This window comes from Carya illinoinensis, chromosome 4 (assembly GCF_018687715.1).
Source record: "Carya illinoinensis cultivar Pawnee chromosome 4, C.illinoinensisPawnee_v1, whole genome shotgun sequence".
Taxonomy (NCBI): Eukaryota; Viridiplantae; Streptophyta; class Magnoliopsida; order Fagales; family Juglandaceae; genus Carya; species Carya illinoinensis.
The window spans coordinates 8,543,064-8,561,765 of record NC_056755.1 but is presented as its reverse complement, the minus strand read 5'-3'; the positions used below and the strand labels follow the sequence as shown (position 1 = coordinate 8,561,765).

At 37.2% G+C, this 18,702-nt stretch overlaps 3 protein-coding genes across 4 annotated transcripts; 1 reads left to right on the top strand and 2 right to left on the bottom strand.

The window, feature by feature from the left end:
- The first annotated feature begins 6,545 nt into the window (after positions 1-6,545).
- Positions 6,546-8,416, top strand: LOC122307265 (NAC domain-containing protein 2-like). Its single transcript, XM_043120031.1, has 3 exons — positions 6,546-6,907; positions 7,306-7,580; positions 7,696-8,416. The coding sequence occupies exons 1-3, from the start codon at positions 6,748-6,750 to the stop codon at positions 8,128-8,130; spliced, it is 870 nt and encodes a 289-aa protein (XP_042975965.1). The 5' UTR covers positions 6,546-6,747; the 3' UTR covers positions 8,131-8,416.
- A 1,089-nt stretch (positions 8,417-9,505) lies between these two features.
- LOC122306221 (aspartyl protease APCB1-like) lies at positions 9,506-12,961 on the bottom strand. Its single transcript, XM_043118657.1, has 4 exons — positions 12,950-12,961; positions 12,135-12,236; positions 11,918-12,058; positions 9,506-10,295 (listed from the first exon to the last, which is right to left on the bottom strand). Exons 1-4 carry the CDS (start codon positions 12,959-12,961, stop codon positions 10,047-10,049), a joined length of 504 nt encoding a protein of 167 aa, XP_042974591.1. The 3' UTR covers positions 9,506-10,046.
- A 282-nt stretch (positions 12,962-13,243) lies between these two features.
- LOC122307264 (aspartic proteinase Asp1-like) lies at positions 13,244-17,214 on the bottom strand. 2 transcript variants are annotated; one of them, XM_043120030.1, is made up of 8 exons: positions 16,650-17,201; positions 16,415-16,529; positions 15,645-15,868; positions 14,571-14,795; positions 14,334-14,472; positions 13,792-13,989; positions 13,620-13,689; positions 13,244-13,523 (listed from the first exon to the last, which is right to left on the bottom strand). In XM_043120030.1, the coding sequence occupies exons 1-8, from the start codon at positions 16,862-16,864 to the stop codon at positions 13,405-13,407; spliced, it is 1,305 nt and encodes a 434-aa protein (XP_042975964.1). In that variant the 5' UTR covers positions 16,865-17,201; the 3' UTR covers positions 13,244-13,404. The 2 variants fall into 2 exon arrangements, with proteins under 2 accessions (XP_042975964.1, XP_042975963.1); XM_043120029.1 differs by having other exon boundaries at positions 13,620-13,989; positions 16,650-17,214.
- Between the last annotated feature and the right edge of the window lie 1,488 nt (positions 17,215-18,702).

Here is an 18,702-nt window from a genome sequence, read left to right as displayed (position 1 = left end):
GACACTATGTTCCCATCTCTCACACCTTTGCTTCACATCATGGTCTTGAGAGATTTCCTTAGACTTATATGAGTAAATGTAAAACTGACTCACTTTTACTTTCTTATCTAATTCGCGCGATTAGGCTAACTTTTACCACAGGCCAAGACCAATAAATCCTTCATAACCTTCCATGCTTTTTTAGAAAACACCTCTAAATAATTGTTTTCATCAAGTTGTCTCCAGTCTTTAACAACAATGTGCAATTCAAGAAATATGACATCATGTATTTATTCAGTCACTATATTTTTAGTATCATTCTCAATTTTCTCCTGATTTTAGTAGTTTCTTATGGCATGTCTTGTCACAATTCCTAACAAGTCATCTGCTATCCAGATCTTGACTTACTCTTATCCTTATTCTTGGACTCTGACTAATCCAGTCTTCTGCTCTGATTATCAACGATCAGGGCCAACAAATCTGAGATCTTATCAGAATCTATTATGCTCACCTCCTCAGCTGGGATAATAAGATCTTGTACATTACCAAACTTCAATTTCGACTTCTCTACAGAATTACTCATAGCCATTTTCATAGCCTCCCAACTTTTGGCAACAATGCTAAATACTATTAGACAACAAACGTACCTTCTGCCATCTTGAAGTTAAATAGTTTCTTCATCAGTACTTTGTTATTCATAATCGGCTTTTCAAAGAAAACTTCAATGAGATCCACGACGATTCCCTTGTTAATAACATTTTGCTCCACTTATCTAAACAGAATGAGTCGTATGACTCCCAAAACCTATCGATATAATAGGTTAATCAGCATTGTCCAATGACTTGAAGTCTGCTCGTCAAACTTCACAATCCCAATCTTCTTATCTTGAAAATTCTTCTATATGGACCATCAATATTTTCATAGATTTAATATCAAAATTTCACCCTTACGGATGAGTTCGAAATGATCTAAAACAATCGTCAAAATTAGACTCTGAATGGCTTAGATCAAATTCAAAATAGATCTAAGATTTTGAGAGGAATTTCAAAAATTCCAACCCTACGGATGCGCGTGTATTACAAGTACTGGATTAGGGCGCGTGAGCAAGTGTAAGTCACACTCCGTTATCTCTAGGGCGTGTGGGGTGAGCGTGAGCATGTGTTCACCATGCATTGAATACATCTAAGTGCATGGGAATGCGTGAGAGCGTGTTGTTCACGCACTCAACCCTTCTCGGCGCTTGGGGGCATGTGGGCGAGATGATAACGCATGTAAACAATGGGCTAAAAAACTCTTGTGCTTGTGGTGGTGCGTGAGATCATATGGAAGGCACGTGAGAGCGTGATAGTAATGTGCCAGTTGCTTCTATGGTGTGTAGGAGCATGTGGGAAGAGTGTGAGCACATGTTTTTCATGCACACATTAACTCTAAGGTATGTGGGGGTGCGTGAGCGCGTGGTCTTCACTCATCTTCCATAGCTATGGCGTGTGGAAGGTGCGTGAGGGCGTGATGTTAACACGCTGGATGCTTATAGGGTGCGTGAGGGCACATGAGTGTGTGTTCGTCTTGTGTCTTGTACCTCTAGAACCTATGTGTGTGCGTGGGGCGAGTTGGATACATGCTCTGCCCTTCTAAGGACACATTTGGTCCAGCATCCTTTTTCGATGCCATTTGTGGCAAAATGTTTGTCCTGATGAGAGGAGCCCTCTGGTGTGGTCAAAATATATTTCGATCAATTGGATTTCTGGGTAATGCAAACCAAAGCTTCGATACCATGATGAAATTCATGGGCTTAACTCATTTCATAAAACAGGATCAATAAGAGAGAATTGCTCATTGTTTATAAACTTATCCAAGAACTTGTCCACAGGAAATGTAAGATTTATTCCTAAACACCCGTATACACCTCTCTCCCCCTTTCCTTTCACTTACCTTCCAAAGCCCCAAATAGAGATATAGAAAATCTCCACAACTACAAAACTCCATTAACAGGCAAGAAAACTTGTTTGTCTCAAAATGTGTCCCATTCAATATAGCTCTCACCAACTTCTTCCTCCCATCCAACATGGCCTACTTTCATTGTAAAAAAACAACTCATTCCTCTTAACTTGGTTAAATACACACTCCCTAAATCCCTAGAGAGTGATTCAGTAACCTACCCCTCCCCAACTCCTCAACACAACCCTGTAGCCCAACCTCTCTCTCTCTCTCTCTCTAAAATTACACAATGCCCCCAAATACTTTCCCAATTGTTTTCACTTTAAAAAGACCTCAAAAGTGGAAGTATGTAGTTAAAGTCTAATAATACACACACTCACTCAAAGTAAAAAAATGCAGAGAGTAAATGATGACGGGAATGTAAAGGCTTAAGCCTTTGGGTAGTGATTAGTTTTAGGAACTGTTTGCATTGGGAAACATATATTGTAGTGTTTCCTAGGAAAATTATGATGCGTATGGCGCATGACCAAAAACATATTGAGAAACAAATGGGTTGCATGACTGGGTTCCTTCAAATCTTCAATTGCAACCAGATAGTCACTGTCAAATGCCTCTACTCCAACAACTATCTCTCTCTCTCTCTCTCTCTCTCTCTCTCTCTCTCTCTCTCTCTCTCTCTCACACACACACACACACACACACACACACACACACACACACACACACATGTCCTAGAAAACAGAAGCAAGTTTATTTATTTGCATGATTTTTTATCAGGCTCTAGATGAAAGTTTCGATAGAGACGAAACTTTCTCTCCAAGACTCTAGTATCACTGTTGATGACAGTTTTGAATGGAAAATACTAGGAATGGGAAGATGATACTCAAACAACAGACTGGGTTGGATTTGGGGGACTGAAGCGGGAAAAGGATGAGATAAGAAAACTCACCCAAATGAGTTTAAAAAAAACTGACGTGGCATTTACCACGTCAGTTTGTGAAATTCCTGTGTGTCCGTAGTAGGACTCTATAATAAATGAATGCAAAAGATATAAAAAGATAAAAACATTGAAATATACACGATTCAATACTAAAGCTTACATTCATAAATTTTTTGAGAATTCACCATGAATGATGATGGTACAAACTCTTCTCTTGTGCCCTTTGTTACAATGCTTAGAAGGGTAGAGGAAAGGTTGGAGAACAAAATGGTGCCCTTGGAAGCTCGAAGGAAGTCCTATTCGTAACTTACGTATCTCTCATTTGCTAACTGCTTGTTCTTCCCTTTAGTCTAAGGGTCTGTTTGAGATTACGGTAGAAATCTTTAAAAAATCGTTAAATAGTTTTAAAAGCTATTTAATAAAAAAAAAAAAGATTATTTAAGTATTACATATTAAAATACTTTTTAAATCTCAACTAAACTAAAAAATATATTTAAAGATAAGCATCACTTAAACAATCTAAATTTTATATTAATTTTTTTAAATTATTTAAATAAAAAAATCCTTTGTTTTATCAATTGACGGGCTTTTATTTTCATCTCTTATCTCCATATTTGCCGTCGGCTACAAATATATTCATGGGCTGGGCTTAGAATATATGGCTTGCGATATTCATACCCAACAACTTCAATGACCCTACCGTATATTTAAGATATGATATTTTATTATAAAAAAAATATGTTTATGCAAGTTTTATAAAAATTTTAATTTAATTTAAAACTTTATAAAAAACTGTAAGTAAAATAAACTGACCTCATATAAGCCTTTTTATAAAAAAAAATAATTTTCACTAATAAAAAATATTTTTTTTTATTATTTCTTTTACATAAAATCTATTTTTTTAATAAAAATTTATATATTTAGAATATATAAAATATATTTCTCAATATATTTAGGAGGGAGTGGACAAAACTGATGTCTTTAATGATGTCCTGAATAACGTGAGAGTATCTGATCCTTGTGACCCAAATGAAGGCATGTCTGGTCAATGTTGACAGCTTGTCTGAACTTACTCGGACGAACCTTCACAGAAGGCAACCAAAAGGTTAGTGACCCCCCCACCCCCCGCCCCACGTGTTCATTTCACTTGGACCCTTCCCTTTTCTTTCCTTTATTTATTTCTTTTTCACCCACTGCTCAACTGTCTCCTAGTGATACTGACCTTCTTTTCCTTCTACATTCATTCATTCATTCTTTCTCTATATTTGAATTGAATCCTTGAGAAAGCTTCACAAAACGGCGGCCGCTAATGCACCCATGCTTTTTCACATATAATATTAATTTTTTTTTTTTTTTCGTGTGTACAACACAACCATTTCAAAGATCGAATAATCTAAAAAAATAATAATTTAATTATAAAAATAAAATTATAAAATAATTTTATTTTTATCAGTTTATTTTATAATAAAAATAATTTTATTATTTAACATATCATATTAAGTCATGTCAATTTATAATTTTTAAAAATATTATTAAATATAAGAATTATTTAATGAATAAAAGGAATCTAATTAGTTTAAAAGCTTAACGTCCCGTTTGGATGTTGAGTTAAATTGAATTTTTTATGAATAGTAATAAGTTAAGATGATTGAGTGAATTTTGTGAGACTAATCTAAGATGAGTTTAAATGTATTTATAAGAAATTAAAAAATATTATAAATCCGCTCGTAAAGAGGTATTTAGTTAGAAAATATTATAGGTCTTATGTATAAAAAATTTTAAATTAAAATGAGTTTAATAATTTAAAATTTTGATGTTTAGATATTAAATTCAGTTTAAAATTAAATTGAATTAAAGTGAAAATTTCAATCGGAACCAAATTGGGCAAATCTTGAAAGTTGGATTGAAGAGAAAAAGATCAATTCAAGAAGAGGAATGCTACACAACAGTCTCACACCTAACACATCAATATTTTTAAAGTGTAAAATAAAAAAAGATAAAAAAATAAAATTATATTTTTTAATAATGTAAAAAAGTGTATGCTGCTATTTAAAATTTCACGTTCAAGACAGCTGATGAGAAGTTGAAAAGGGTTGATTATTATAAATTAAGGTCATGCAGACAGAGTGATGGACAAACCTGCCCTAATTCGTGGGATCGAAGGGGCATGCATGCATGGAGGTCGGCATTGTTCCGAGTAGCTTCCTAACGATACATCTCCATCGTTACCTAATTTGAATGCATGTGTGTGTACATAAGTCATGCACCACGTCAGATGGTGCAACCTAGAGCTAGCTCTAGATAGGGATAGACCAGGAGACAAGAGTTTTCCACACCTGCCCCTCATCTCTCTTCTGATTTTATCCTCTATGTGGAATGTTCTGCCATCCATCTACTTCAATTCATTTTTTTTTGTGGCCGGCCGTCAAAATAAGTTGCTTTTTTCCTTTGTTTATTTTTCCACTTTTTTTTTTTTTTTAGGGTCAAGAGGGGTGGTCAATTTGAGCTTAATTAAGCAGCCTAACTAATGGAATATTAGCAAATAAGAAAGGGAAGGAATCAATCACATTAACCCAAAATCTATTGATTATTTGCAATGTTCTTTATTCTTTTTTTTTTTTTTGTTCTCTTTTCTTCATATATATTCTTTATTTCAATTTTTATTTTTTAAAATAATTTCCATCATATCTCAATCTATCTCATATTTCAGATAAGATTTCAGTCTATTCAATTAAATCGATTAGACTCATCAAACCTAATCTATGTTTTTTTTTTTTTTTGTATAGGACTATTAATATAAGAAGATATCGACTCTAAATTTTGTATATTAAATCCGAATGGTGTGAAATTAGATATTTTAACGCATTTAATTAAATTTTATGTAAAATTGGCATTTTTTTTGCCAATAAAAATAAATATAATTTATTTTGAAGTAATAATTATGAAAAAGAAGAAGAAGAGTGAGATGAAGTTATATGCTTGTATAAGTGAGAAAATGATGATGGTAATAATTAAATTATTCAAAAGTCCAACTTTAAGGAGTATTGTATTTTCTGTCCTAATAAAGACTATTAATTACTTAAAATTAACAGAGACTAATTAAGGTGTTGAGGGGACAAAAGTTTCAAGAAGAGGCATGAAACTTGCGAGCATTTTAATCATTCCGACCGCTGACGTTGTTGCACCAACGTGGTCGCCAAGGCACCTGACGTATAAAATTCAACTCCAACGTTGAATTCCTCGGGATCCACTAGACCGCCATCCTTGCTTAGAATGCCACAGTAGCCACTCACAATTGAGCATTTTGCATACGGTCAACACGTCCTCATTTGAAAGTACGAAAAAGCCCCCGTTGGAGAGACGTGGGAAAGAACGACTGGATGAAGTCACGATCAATGTCACCGATGTGAGACCCGTTACAGTCAACGACCCTGCCTTTTCTTCTCCGCGGCATGTGATTGTGAGGCGACTTTGAATGAAGCGGACAAAGTAGGTGACGGAAGCAGTGACAGAATCGCCTCGAGTGGGACAAGCAGCACGCGGCAGTGTTGGATTCGTCTGTCGTCGCATGGCGCCGCCTCTGGCTGCGGTCAGCACGTGTTTTAGCACCAGATATGACCTGATCCCCGACCTTTCCACCCCACGTTTATTTATCAATTCAACGTTCCTTGCTGGTATATAAAAAACCCGGCTTCCTCATTTACTCTGCACTCTCAGATTATCCGGAAGACGAAACAACGAAGGGCGACAATTTTGGAAACACAGAGTGAGAGAGAACGAGAGAGAGAAGAGAAGAAGGAGAGAGCTTGTTGATAGGTTAAGTTTACTTCCAGAAGAAGAAGAAGAAAGGAAGAAGTAGAAAGCGAAGCTCGAGGGGATCGGAAAAGTGAATGACGAGTGAGCTACAGTTACCACCAGGTTTCAGATTTCACCCCACTGATCTGGAGTTGGTGAATCATTATCTCTGTAGGAAATGTGCGTCTCTGCCTCTCGCAGTTCCTATTATTAGGGAGATCGATCTCTACAAGTTTGATCCATGGCAGCTCCCAGGTATGTCTTAATTTCACTTCCACTTTTGCGTCTTGGGTCAAGCTTAATCTCACTTCAATTGTTCAGTTTCTTTCTATGGATGGTTATGGGATTATTTATCCCCCTTTTCACTGAGTAACCCTCTTCTTTTTATGAATTTTCTGATCCAATCCCAGAAATTTTGGATGCCTTTTTCAGTTTTGGTAACTGGGTTGGCTGAATTTGAAAAGAACTTGCTCAATTTTTCAGTTTTAGTTTTGCTTGCAGATAATAATAGTAAAAAACTAATTTTTCTTAAAAAAATAAAGACTGGGTTAAATGAAAGTTGCTGAATTATGGATTGAGTTTGTTGCGTATTTCTCTCTCGATTTTTATTTTCGTTTAATTTTTTTTTTTTTTGTTTTTGTTGATTTGTGCAGAACTTGCTCTGTACGGTGAAAAGGAGTGGTATTTCTTCTCCCCAAGGGACAGGAAATACCCAAACGGTTCCCGACCGAACCGGGCTGCTGGAAACGGGTACTGGAAGGCGACCGGAGCCGACAAGCCCATTGGCAAGCCGAAGCCCTTGGGAATCAAGAAAGCACTTGTTTTCTATGCCGGCAAAGCCCCCAAAGGAGTCAAAACCAACTGGATCATGCACGAATACCGCCTTGCAAATGTAGATAGGTCTGCCGGAAAGAAAAACAACTCCAGGGTACATCTTCTTCTCCTTATCAAACTGCGACAAAAAACTGAGAGAGTTGAAGACGTAGAGATCTTTTTTTGTTCCTAAATTTTGGCCTAATTTGTTGTTTTGGGTTCCATTGCAGCTTGACGATTGGGTCTTATGTCGAATCTACAACAAGAGAGGCACAGTGGAGAAAAGCTATACTACGACGGAGCAAAAGATGGCAAGTTTCCCGGAAGTCGAGGAGCAGAAACCAAAAATTATGATGCCGGCCGGGCAGAACATAGCACCGTCACCGATGATCGGTAACTACCAATTACACACGGAGACGACGTCGGATTCGGCGCCGAGGTTGCACACGGAGTCGAGCAGCTCGGAACAGGTGGTGTCGCCGGACGTGACGTGGGAGAAAGAGGTCCAGAGCGAGATGGAGAGTGGCTTCAATTATTTTGATAATCTTCAGTTCAATTTCATGGATGGGTTTGCAGAGGACCCTTTTGCGTCTCAAGTTCAGTACCAAATGGACCAGCTCTCACCTCTTCTGGACATGTCCATGTACCTGCAGAAGCCATTTTAACCTAATGGTTGAGATCTATTTAGATGAATTGGGACCCTCCAAAATGTGGGCGGCCCCAAAAAATATGTTGATTCGTTTTATTGTTCTATACAGTAGTACAGTTCCATGGTGGAACCAGACAATCTTTGTCTGAGTTTGTGCACGTGCGAAAGAGATCCAATGTGATCTCTCAACCGGACGTGTTAGATCTTCTGTGTTAATATGTGTCGACCCATGTAGGAGAATTGTCGAATCTTTCAACTCTTGAAAATCGTAGCAAATATATATTGAAATTTCTAAAAAGAAATTGCTGATGCGTTCTCTCTTTTTGTTAGTTGGTGGTTGGAGATTGAAGATTGACCTTTGGGTTGAAGGAATTGAAAAGCTGATGGATTTGAATGAAGAATTATTATAATAAAAGAGGGAGGAGATAGGAACTAGGCTAGGCAGGGTACGTAACAGATACAATCGACATCAAGTTATGAACATTGCAATCTAGAATTAAATTTTTATGCTATCTGTTAAAGTCGTGTTTCGTACGCCCTTAGGCTGAGCTACTCAGCTAGTCTGGCTCTTCACTCTATCTTGGGTCGACATGCTAATAGCAGAGTTGGGCCTGGTTTCATGATATGCAGGCCCAGTTGAGCTAGGCTAGGACGAGGTGTTGCAAGTCTCTGGCTGGTTTGGTGTGGCTGTACGGAGTCCATACGTATGACCATAGAGGTGAATAGTATAGGAATGCAAGGAAAATAGAGAGAAGTAGACATACAAATTTATGTGATTCGACACTAGGCTTACGTCCATGGGGTTGGGGAGGAGAGAATCCACTATATAAGTTTTATTTACAGTCTCTCAGGATCTTTCATCCTCATGCACAACCGATTTGCAAATCACTCTACTGGTTTGAACTATGTCATTGGAAGCCAAGTTTGGAAGTTGAAGAAGTCTGCCAGGAAAGACTTTAAGGGGTCTGGCTAAGAGTCCCTCCAAAAGTCTCCCCCTAAGATCTAGAAGAAGTCCTCCCAAAGATCCAAAAGGTCCTCCAAGTCGTCTGCCCCATCTCCTTTTATCTCTTTCTTTCCATTCTTTATGTCACATCAACTCACCTCACGTCCTTTCCCCTATCATTTACATTCTTGACACTACTTTCTTCCCTCCCTTTCCCTTTCCAATTTCCATACTCCCTCACTTCTTCCTATTTCGTCCTCTAGTGAAACCCCCTTGGTGGGCCTGGGTTTTGAGGGTCCTCAAGGGTCTAGGACAAAAATCAACCCTAACACTACCAAAAGCTGAGAAAAACTCCGCAAGTACTCAAATGAGGGGGCTGATGATCAGGGAGTGCATGCACGCAATATAAATAGGAGTTCAAAAGCATTATTTGTTGGAATTCTATACAGAGATGAAACAAAATTCAACTATTTTCTTGTATACAATAGCTCTTAAGGATGTCTTTGATGCTACCCAAGGCGAATTCACAATTGTATGTGAAGTTTAACTCATTACTATCATAGATCACCCATCTCATCTTGCATGGAAATATCTGTAAACTAAAAACATAAAGCATAAAGCAAAAAATGGAAAGATCCCCATTGCACCGGTTTGAATTTTACGCAACACTTTTAGACGTTGGAAGCCGATCTAGTTTGTAGGGAAGCGGGTCCCATCCAATCAACTGCTTCTCGTTGTTATAGATCTTGTCTTGCATTGAAATGTCTTTAAAAGAAAAGAAAACAAAAAATGGAAGCATCCTCCGCGCAGCAGGCCAAGGGGGTTGTTAATTAAGTGTTGAGATGTTCAATTTTATGTCTGGAGACTGGGGTAATGCTCCATGACCTGATGTATCAACCATTACGTCTAATGATGTTCAGACTCTGCCCTGCTTCTGTTCCGTCTAGAATTCCCAAGCAAACATTCCCCTCGGGCTTCTGTAATAGTCGTCAGCATTCTGAAAGAGAATGAAAAAGAACTATGGAGAGAATAAACGCAGGACTTATCGAGATTATCAAATATGCATCTGGGGGGAGTTCAAGCTGAATTTTAGCTTTCCCACCATTGGTGAAGCTCAATGCTAAGGGCTTGAAGTATTTCCTGACATCTTGAAGGCTTTGGAATGGCATTCGACCTCTCCAACAGAGAGGGAGAGTCTTGTCATCCAATGCTTCTCTTCCAGTTAATTCCTTCTTCACCTACATACATCACATAAGCAACATGATTTTTTTACAAATTTTTAATGTAAACCTATAGCTGAAGAAGTAGTTTTAAAACTGCTGCAGTAACAACAGTTATGGTAACTGAATTTCGCAATGAATCATTGACCTGGAATCTGATCATATCCACAGCTGTAGACAACAAATTCAGAACACAATAATATCAGTGTACAGAAGCAACTCATGAAACTAATGATTATTTGTTCTCATGTAAATCACATATGGTGCACCTGAATAGCAGAGAAGAGCCCTTCTTATCGGGATCTGGTAACACTAGGTTATTATCAACATCCAGGTGGCTATACCGTTCAAAATTAGATGTCAGGATCACATACGGTTTGTCATCTATCTTACATGGGTCCATTTGAAGATATAGGTGGCAGAGTCAGGTCAGTTAGATGAGACAAAACAACTCAGAAAAATTTAATTCATGGTTACCTTACGGCAATTGTGAACAACCTGACCCATTGATGGGTAGCACTACCAGGGAAACACTTTTTTTTTCCTGCCATTAGCTGTCCAATTACATTTCCCTCTCTCATATAGTTTTTCCTAGATGAGAGCTCCAAGCAATTATTGGGTCAACAATAAGCAGATTGGTTCCTGCTTTTTTGGAGTTGTAGGAAACCTTTTCTTTAACCCTGTGTTAGCGTGGAGTTGAAAGAACCATCAGTCTTGTAGAGGTCAAAGACTATATGGATCAAATCGTTACAGTTACCAGTTGGAAGTGTCCTTGGTCTCAAGTTCTTCCCCTATCATAATTTGCATCTTTGTATAAGAACAATTCTAAGGTGTACTACGGCAATTCCATTCAAAGACATGATTCTCTGAGATCACTTTAAAAAAAATTAAAATTAAGAATAAACAAAAGTATTTGAGATCAAGAAAGTAAACAAAAATCACCAACCCAAGGGCCAGACGGGGTTTAAGTTGAATTCCATCCACAGAGTTCAGGTAGAAAACATCCTTGACAAGGGCACGTAGGGATGGACCACCATCCCCAAACTGAACCTCATAGTTGCATTGTTGTTCTGGGTTTTCACATTTGTGGTCACCCGTTGGGTGCAACAATTTACAAAGAGGGTCGTTACAGATTATCGCATTGTTAATAGGCCTGTAAAGTGGATTAGGGGCCTACCAAAAAAATTAGAATGAATTTTTCGTCGTTAATTAATAACTACTAACATGTCTTACATATATGAGCAATAAGAAACGCAAAGAAACACAGCAAGTGATTATTGCACAATTTGACAATATAATAATCTATGAAAAGCTTGAAGAATTAGACTTGTATTCTAGAAACTTACATGGTCCCATGGCCTTACTAGGCCGGGCTCTAATAGTACACATTTGAGTTTTAGTTTAAAAAGATTAGCCAAATTTGTAATTAAAACAACAGTGTACGCTCATAAAGCTCCATTATACCCTGTAAATATCTCGTGCAGACTTGACAACAACCTTCACATATAATTCATATACCAATATGGGGACTTGATGATTTGGGGTACCACAACAAATAAGCTTATGCTTGTTTGATGAAAAAGCTATATAGAATTCACTTTTACGAGAAAGAACACGGAAAACCGGTCATGACAATTTACCTCGATGCACTGCACGCAGGGAGTGTCACACTGGAGCCATATGAGGTCGCCACCAGTATCAGGATCAAGAAAATATGGCTTTGATGGCTGGCCTATGTTGAGGGTAACGTTGTAGATACCGCCAAATACGATACTAAAGCGCTACATTCAATAGATTGTGTCTTAACCTGGAAAACACTATATAAGTGGGCAAGAAGTTGTAGAAGTACGTACGTACCCGATAGGATACACGTTCCCAAAAACGGCGAAAACAATGGAGGATCCAACTCGGTTGAGCACCAGTGACGATGTTGCTTCCGCCGGAAGCATAGACTTCCTCCTATCATCATAAACACAATACACACACCAGCACTTGCAGCAGCAGCATCACCCCAACGTTCTCTTTCTTCATCTTTCTCTGTGCGTGTTTTAGTTTTGTTTTCTGCCCCTCAATTGGCAAATGAATGGAGAGAAGTTGTAATGAATGAACTACATGTTCGACAAAATGACTGAAAGAGACTGGGAACGGTCAATCAATTGTGCATTCTTTGCGTTTGTGCATGAACCCAGTTCAGCCTTTTGAGATTATTTCTGTATGGGTAGATGCAAAAGGAGAAATGTATTTAACAAAATTAAATTTACTTAATTTTATGTGTTATGATATGTTGTAAAATTATTTTTCTTGTTAATTACATCTAACGTATCATATGAAACTACGTCAGTATATAAATTTACTTTTGTCCTCGTAGCACTGGTGCAAAAATGAGTCATATGACATCTTAGTATTACATCTTTAAGAAAATGATGCACATGCAATTCTTTCCGCAACTTTTTCCAACATCATGTTTTAAATGAAATGTATTTTTGTAAAATGTTCTTGTGAATATATATATACACACAGTAAAATACAAACAATGGAGGAGGGGAATTCAAACAAACACCCCCAACGTGCTTGATACAAAGTAAAGGAAAAAATATACGTGTAAAAATGTTAAGCTGGCTTGTTGAGCTCATTACATTTTCTCGACTTTGATGCCAAAATAATAATAATACCGGTAGGGCCATTTTTAAGACAATTTAAAGTTGGACTACAACAAAAGTGCACTTTATACTGAGATGTTTGTTTTTGAATCTCAACCAGGTTTTGATTGTATTGGTTAAAAGTAAATAATAATATAAAAATAAAAATAAAAATAAAAATGAAGAAGTCAAGAACTAGAGTGACAAGAACTTCAAAATAAAAAGTAAATATGTATGCATGAGAGCTGTTTCAGTTGATATATGGGGGAAATTCTTGGAACATTCTTTCCCACTCCTTGAAAAGTTTTCCCAAGTTTAAAGCAGAACTGCATGATGGTAAATTTTATTGAATTAATCAACAACCATATCTGTAAATTATTAACGTTAAAAGGTAAAACCTTCTACCCTTTTCACGATATACATAAACTAGTACAAGTCATTATTTTCTTAAATATTTACAGGTGTGATAATAATGAGAAATTGACTCATTATTTTAACCACTTGCTAACAGTTTTAGGTTTTGGAAGCCGATCACACTTGTCAGACATCCATCCAATCAACTCCTGCTCATTGTCATAGACCACCATCTTCCCCAGCATTGATATATCTGTCCAAAAAAAAAACCAATAAAAAACGTTTAAGTATGGGGATGTTTGATTTTATGTTTGTGGTAATGCTCCATGACTTAATGACTAACAATTACCTCCAATGATGTTCAGACTCTGCCCTACTTCTGTTGCATTTAGAATTCCCAAGCACACGTTACCCTTAGACTGCAATAAACATGTTGTTTGAGTGTTTTGATACATAGTGCCTTGCTTGCAACTGAGACATAGATCGAAAAGAACAAAGGAGAAAATAAAGGTGGGACTTACTGAGATAATCAGATAAGCTTCTGGGGGGATTACAAAAGGTTTAGCTTTCCCACCATTGGCAAAGCTCAATGCCAAGGGCTTGAAGTATTTCTCCACATCCTCTACTCTTTTGAATGGTCTTCGACCCCTCCAACAGTATGGGAGAGTCTTGTCATCCAATGCTTCTTTGAAGTGCTTTCTAGGTAATTCTCTCTTCACCTACAACATCACATAAGCAAAAAAAAAAAAAGATTTTTACCGATGTTTAATGTAAAACTAGCTTTTTTAGTAAGAACAACAACTATGGTAGCAAAATCTTGGGAATGATTTGGTAAATGGTAAATAGAAATATAGCACCAGTGTGAGTCCAACACAACCATATGATTTAAGAGGAGACGAAGCATCTATTCTCTATTAGCATTCAGGAATTGTGCAAGTAATTCAGCAATTCTTGAAAAGATTAGATGTAAGAGATAAACTATAGCCTAATCCACATCATTAATATGAACACTGGGTGTTATTTTAGCTCTAAAAGATTGGAGAAAGATACAGATTTCACTCACCAAAGAAGTTACTGCTTCGTAAGCCTTGGAAGTTAGGTAGGTGTAGGAGCTCCCACTATCGAAAACTACAGGTAAATTTCTAATTCCAGTAGGCTTCCCTCCAAATATCAGTTCTGCCAACCCCGGTGAGTAATGTTCGCTGACATATATCACAAAGAGTGCTATAAGAAGAAGAAAAGATGAAATATAATGAGGAGTTTGTAAATTGAACAGAGGTGATCCAGAAGGGCTAATTACGGATGATCACGTGACATTGATGTCCAAACCACACGTGAAGCATCATAAAGGTCATTCCCAAAGAAGAAATATCCTCCACCTCGGTCACTTAAACAATGTCCAACGACATTTCTCACCAAACCCTGCCCGCTAAGTTGTGATATAATGCTGGACTTTCCCTTTCCAAGGCCAAGTATTCCGTCAGAGGGATGAGAAAATAGACTGGGACTCTGATCATATCCACATCTGTAGACAATAAATTCAGAACACTATAATCACAGTTTTCAGAAGCAACTCATAAAACTCATGATTTGTGCTTACATGAATTACATATCGTACACCTGAATAGTAGGATAAGAATACTTCTCATTTAGCATCTGGTAACACTTGGTTATAATCAAGATCCACCATCCAAATATACCTTTAAAAACTACATGTCTGGATCACATCAGGCTTGTGATTTATCATGTATGGGGTGCACTTGAAGACATAGTGCGGATAGTTAGAATGGTTAGAAGAGACAAAATAATTTAGCATGATGTCATGATTGGTTATTATGTCAAAACATAGCCAGAAATAGCATACCAAATGAATTTTAGCCTAAACTTCTACATTTATTCCAGTTACACCATCCCTGAATTCTAAACAACCATTATTACATGAACCAGGAAAACATGAACAGAAAATTTGCTTGCAGTTTACTGCTGGTGCTACATTTCTCTGTTTTTATCAAGATAGCTGCCTGATTTTAGGAGCTGAAATTTACTCCCCTTTGTTTTGGTGTTGAGTTGAAAAGAGCCATCATAGACTATAAGAACTCAGAACTTGGATAAAAGTCACATATGGAAATACAGTTATAAAGATTAAACATGCGATTCAAAATTAGTTAATATTTGGAAGTGTCATTTGTCCTTGAGCACCTTTCACATCATAATTTGCAACTTAGTATAAGAACAGTTGGAAAAAAAGTTAACGTGAAAGGCTTGCAACAAAAAATTCCATTTAAAGGCGTGATTCTCCAATATTACTTCAAGAAAATTGAAAAATTAAGAGACTGAAAACAAATGAGATCAACAAAGCAATTAGAGTAACAACCCAAGGGCTAGATGAGGTCTAAGGAATCCTCCATTTGTTAAGTTGAGGGAAAACAAATCCTTGACAAGGAACCCCATGGATGAAACACCATCTGCATAAGCAATGTCATAGTCACATTGTTCTGGGGTTTCACATTTGTAGTCATCGGTTGGGTGCAAGGATTTACAAAGAGGGTCCTTACAGGCTACCAGGTTGTTAGTGTGCCTGTAAGGTGGATGGGGAGCCTACAAAAAAAGCAGAAAAATAACATGAATTTGCTGTTGTTAAGAACTATTTACTTGCAAAGATGCACGGCATTTAAAACAATATTGCATCCTGGATAATATGAAACTTTTAAAGACAAGAAATAGAGAAGGCGGTGATGATGTTAAAATAAAAATATTTAACATAGAGTATAATATTTATATATATATAATTACTTTCAAAAACATTTGTTTAGATCTCATATTCGAGGCCAGTTGTTGGAAGCAATCCATGTTAACAATGTATACTGAATCATATCCGTAGTAATCAAGAAAAAATGCTCAAATTGGCACACAGTTCTGGTGTTACATGCAAGTTATTCCATGATATGAAAATTTCCTCTCTTCTAGTTCTTTTATATTTCCATAATTTTAATAAGCATTAGCGACCACAAATTAAACCCCCTCTCCACTTGATGCCCTTGTGGGTCATGACAGTAATAAAACTTGTGCATGCTGAATGAAAAAGCTACAAAGAAGTCATTTTTTACAAGAAAAGAGCATAGAGGACTTGTCATGAGCATGTACCTCAGTGCAATGAGTACAGGGCTCGCACTGGAGCCATGTGAGGTCACTGCCGGTATCAGGATCAAGGAAGTATGGCTTTGATGGCTGTCCTACGTTGAGGGTAACGTTATAGAACCTGCACAAAACATCAGAAAAGCGTTAAATTCAACAGATTGCAGGATATGGGTTTAGAGTCGACACATTAAATGGAAAATTCTGAAAGTGGGGAAGAATTATATAGGAATTATGTACGTACCCATTAGGATACACGTTCCCGTCAACAGGGAGCACAATGGAGGAACCAGCTCGATTGAGCATCAGTGACGACGTCGCTTCCGTTGGTAGCATAGACTTCCTCCTATGATGGTACTGCTGCTGCTGATCAAAGTAAGAACCTGATGACGACGTTATCTCGCATAAACTCAGCGCAAACACCAGCAGCAACATCACCCCAACCTTCTCTTCCTTCATCTCTCCCGTTCTCTCTGTGTCTACTCTTTCCCTCAGTTAGCAAATGAGAAAGAGCGAGTTGTAATGACTGAATCTTGTTTAATAGAAATAGAAAAAAATGAAAGATAAGATGGATCAGGATCAATGGGTCGTACGTTCTTGGAGTTTTATGCATGAACCCAAATTTATTTTTTGAGGTGATTTGTGGGTGGAAAGCTATATATACTATGTGGGTGTGGTAAATGGATCGTCTAGTTTTAGGATATTAGTATTACTTCTGATCAAAGGATGGATAGGTATTGCTTGGCGCTTGCTCCCTTAACTCTGTTTAATTGCCATTCTTTTCTTCGCTGTTAGGTTTATTAAAACTCCCTTCTTTGGACTAAAAAAAGAACAGATTTCTTCTAATATTCCTTATTCCTTCCCTCCTTTGAGATCGGAAGATTGTATTAGTGGGCTTTTGAAAGTAGTTTTGTCTTATAGGAAAAGAATAATCAGTCAACAATTGTTTATATTGTCTGCACAAAGTAAAAGGTAGAAATAGAAAGATGAGAAACCTCAAAATTAAAAAGGCATGTGGGTTTCAATGTTGGGAAAAGTACTTCCAGTTGAAATATGGGAATTTCTCGGAAACTTCCCTGTGCATAAGCATTCTCTCTCTCTCTCTCTCTCTCTCTCTCTCTCTCTCTCTCTCATAATAGCACATCCAGGAAAAGGAAGCTTCCATCCTGTACACATAAACACACCCTCCAATATTAATATTATTTTCTGGTTTAAAATTTGGGGAGGGGAAAGTTGGAAGCCAAGATTGAACTAAACTACTCCTGAAACTCAATCAAACACTAATATTGATGCTAAACATGTGATAAATTTGAAAAGAGCTGTAGAGACATCAAATTACTCTTGATAACCAACAGAGCAAGTAATAAAGCATTGAAGTTTGAAACATGCTAAATATGTTATGAATCCACCACCCAGATTATCCAACGTAATGATGGGAAATCTATCCATTTTTCCACTTTCATCCAACTTTATGCTCATATAGAAGCTTTAAATGAAAATCTGATCATCATGAGGCCTCGTAACTTAAGAGTAGGAAAATAAACAAGTCACAAACGAGCAGCACTCAAAAAATCTTCAGCCTCTTGGTCAAGGGGTTATTTTTTCTTTAGCGTGATAATATTTTTCTGAGGTCTATTGTGGCAGGAAAAACAGCAAAGTCAAGGCCCATCAATAATGAAATTGTTCAACTATCTATGGATCTAAGGACCAGCGCAGCAGCATCAGGTATAAATATAGCAGGAAAGATAGGAGTACTGCTAGAATATGTGCTCCTTTCAGGAATCTAAGCAACATATTTGTATTCATGCACATTCATCAAAAGGAGTAAAAAAAGTATAGGTGTCCGTCCTCCTCAAAGCATAACACCCTTCACCAGTTTCACAACTTACATGTAAACCTCTTTGACAGATTAAGCAAAAGGCAGTTGAGCCCTCTAGAAAGTAGAAGGGGATCAAAAGACTGCACTAGCACTAACACGGCCTGAAAATCTTGGAAGATTTGCCTCTCCTTCATTCACAAGCTAAGCCAGCATAACTTTACAGGAGCTTAGTGATAGCTATTAGATTGTAATATTACTTATTTACATTGTGTAGTACTCTATTCTTTTGTACAGAGTACCTTAGTGAAATATAAAATGTATAAATAGGGGACTTTGAGTCTTGTACAGATACGGATATTATTTTTTCTAATACAATGGATTACATTCAGTGGAAAGCAGAGAACTTAATATGGTATTAGCGAATTTTTTTTCCACAATTACCCTTACTTTCCCTTTCCTATTTCCAGTCTTTCTTTCC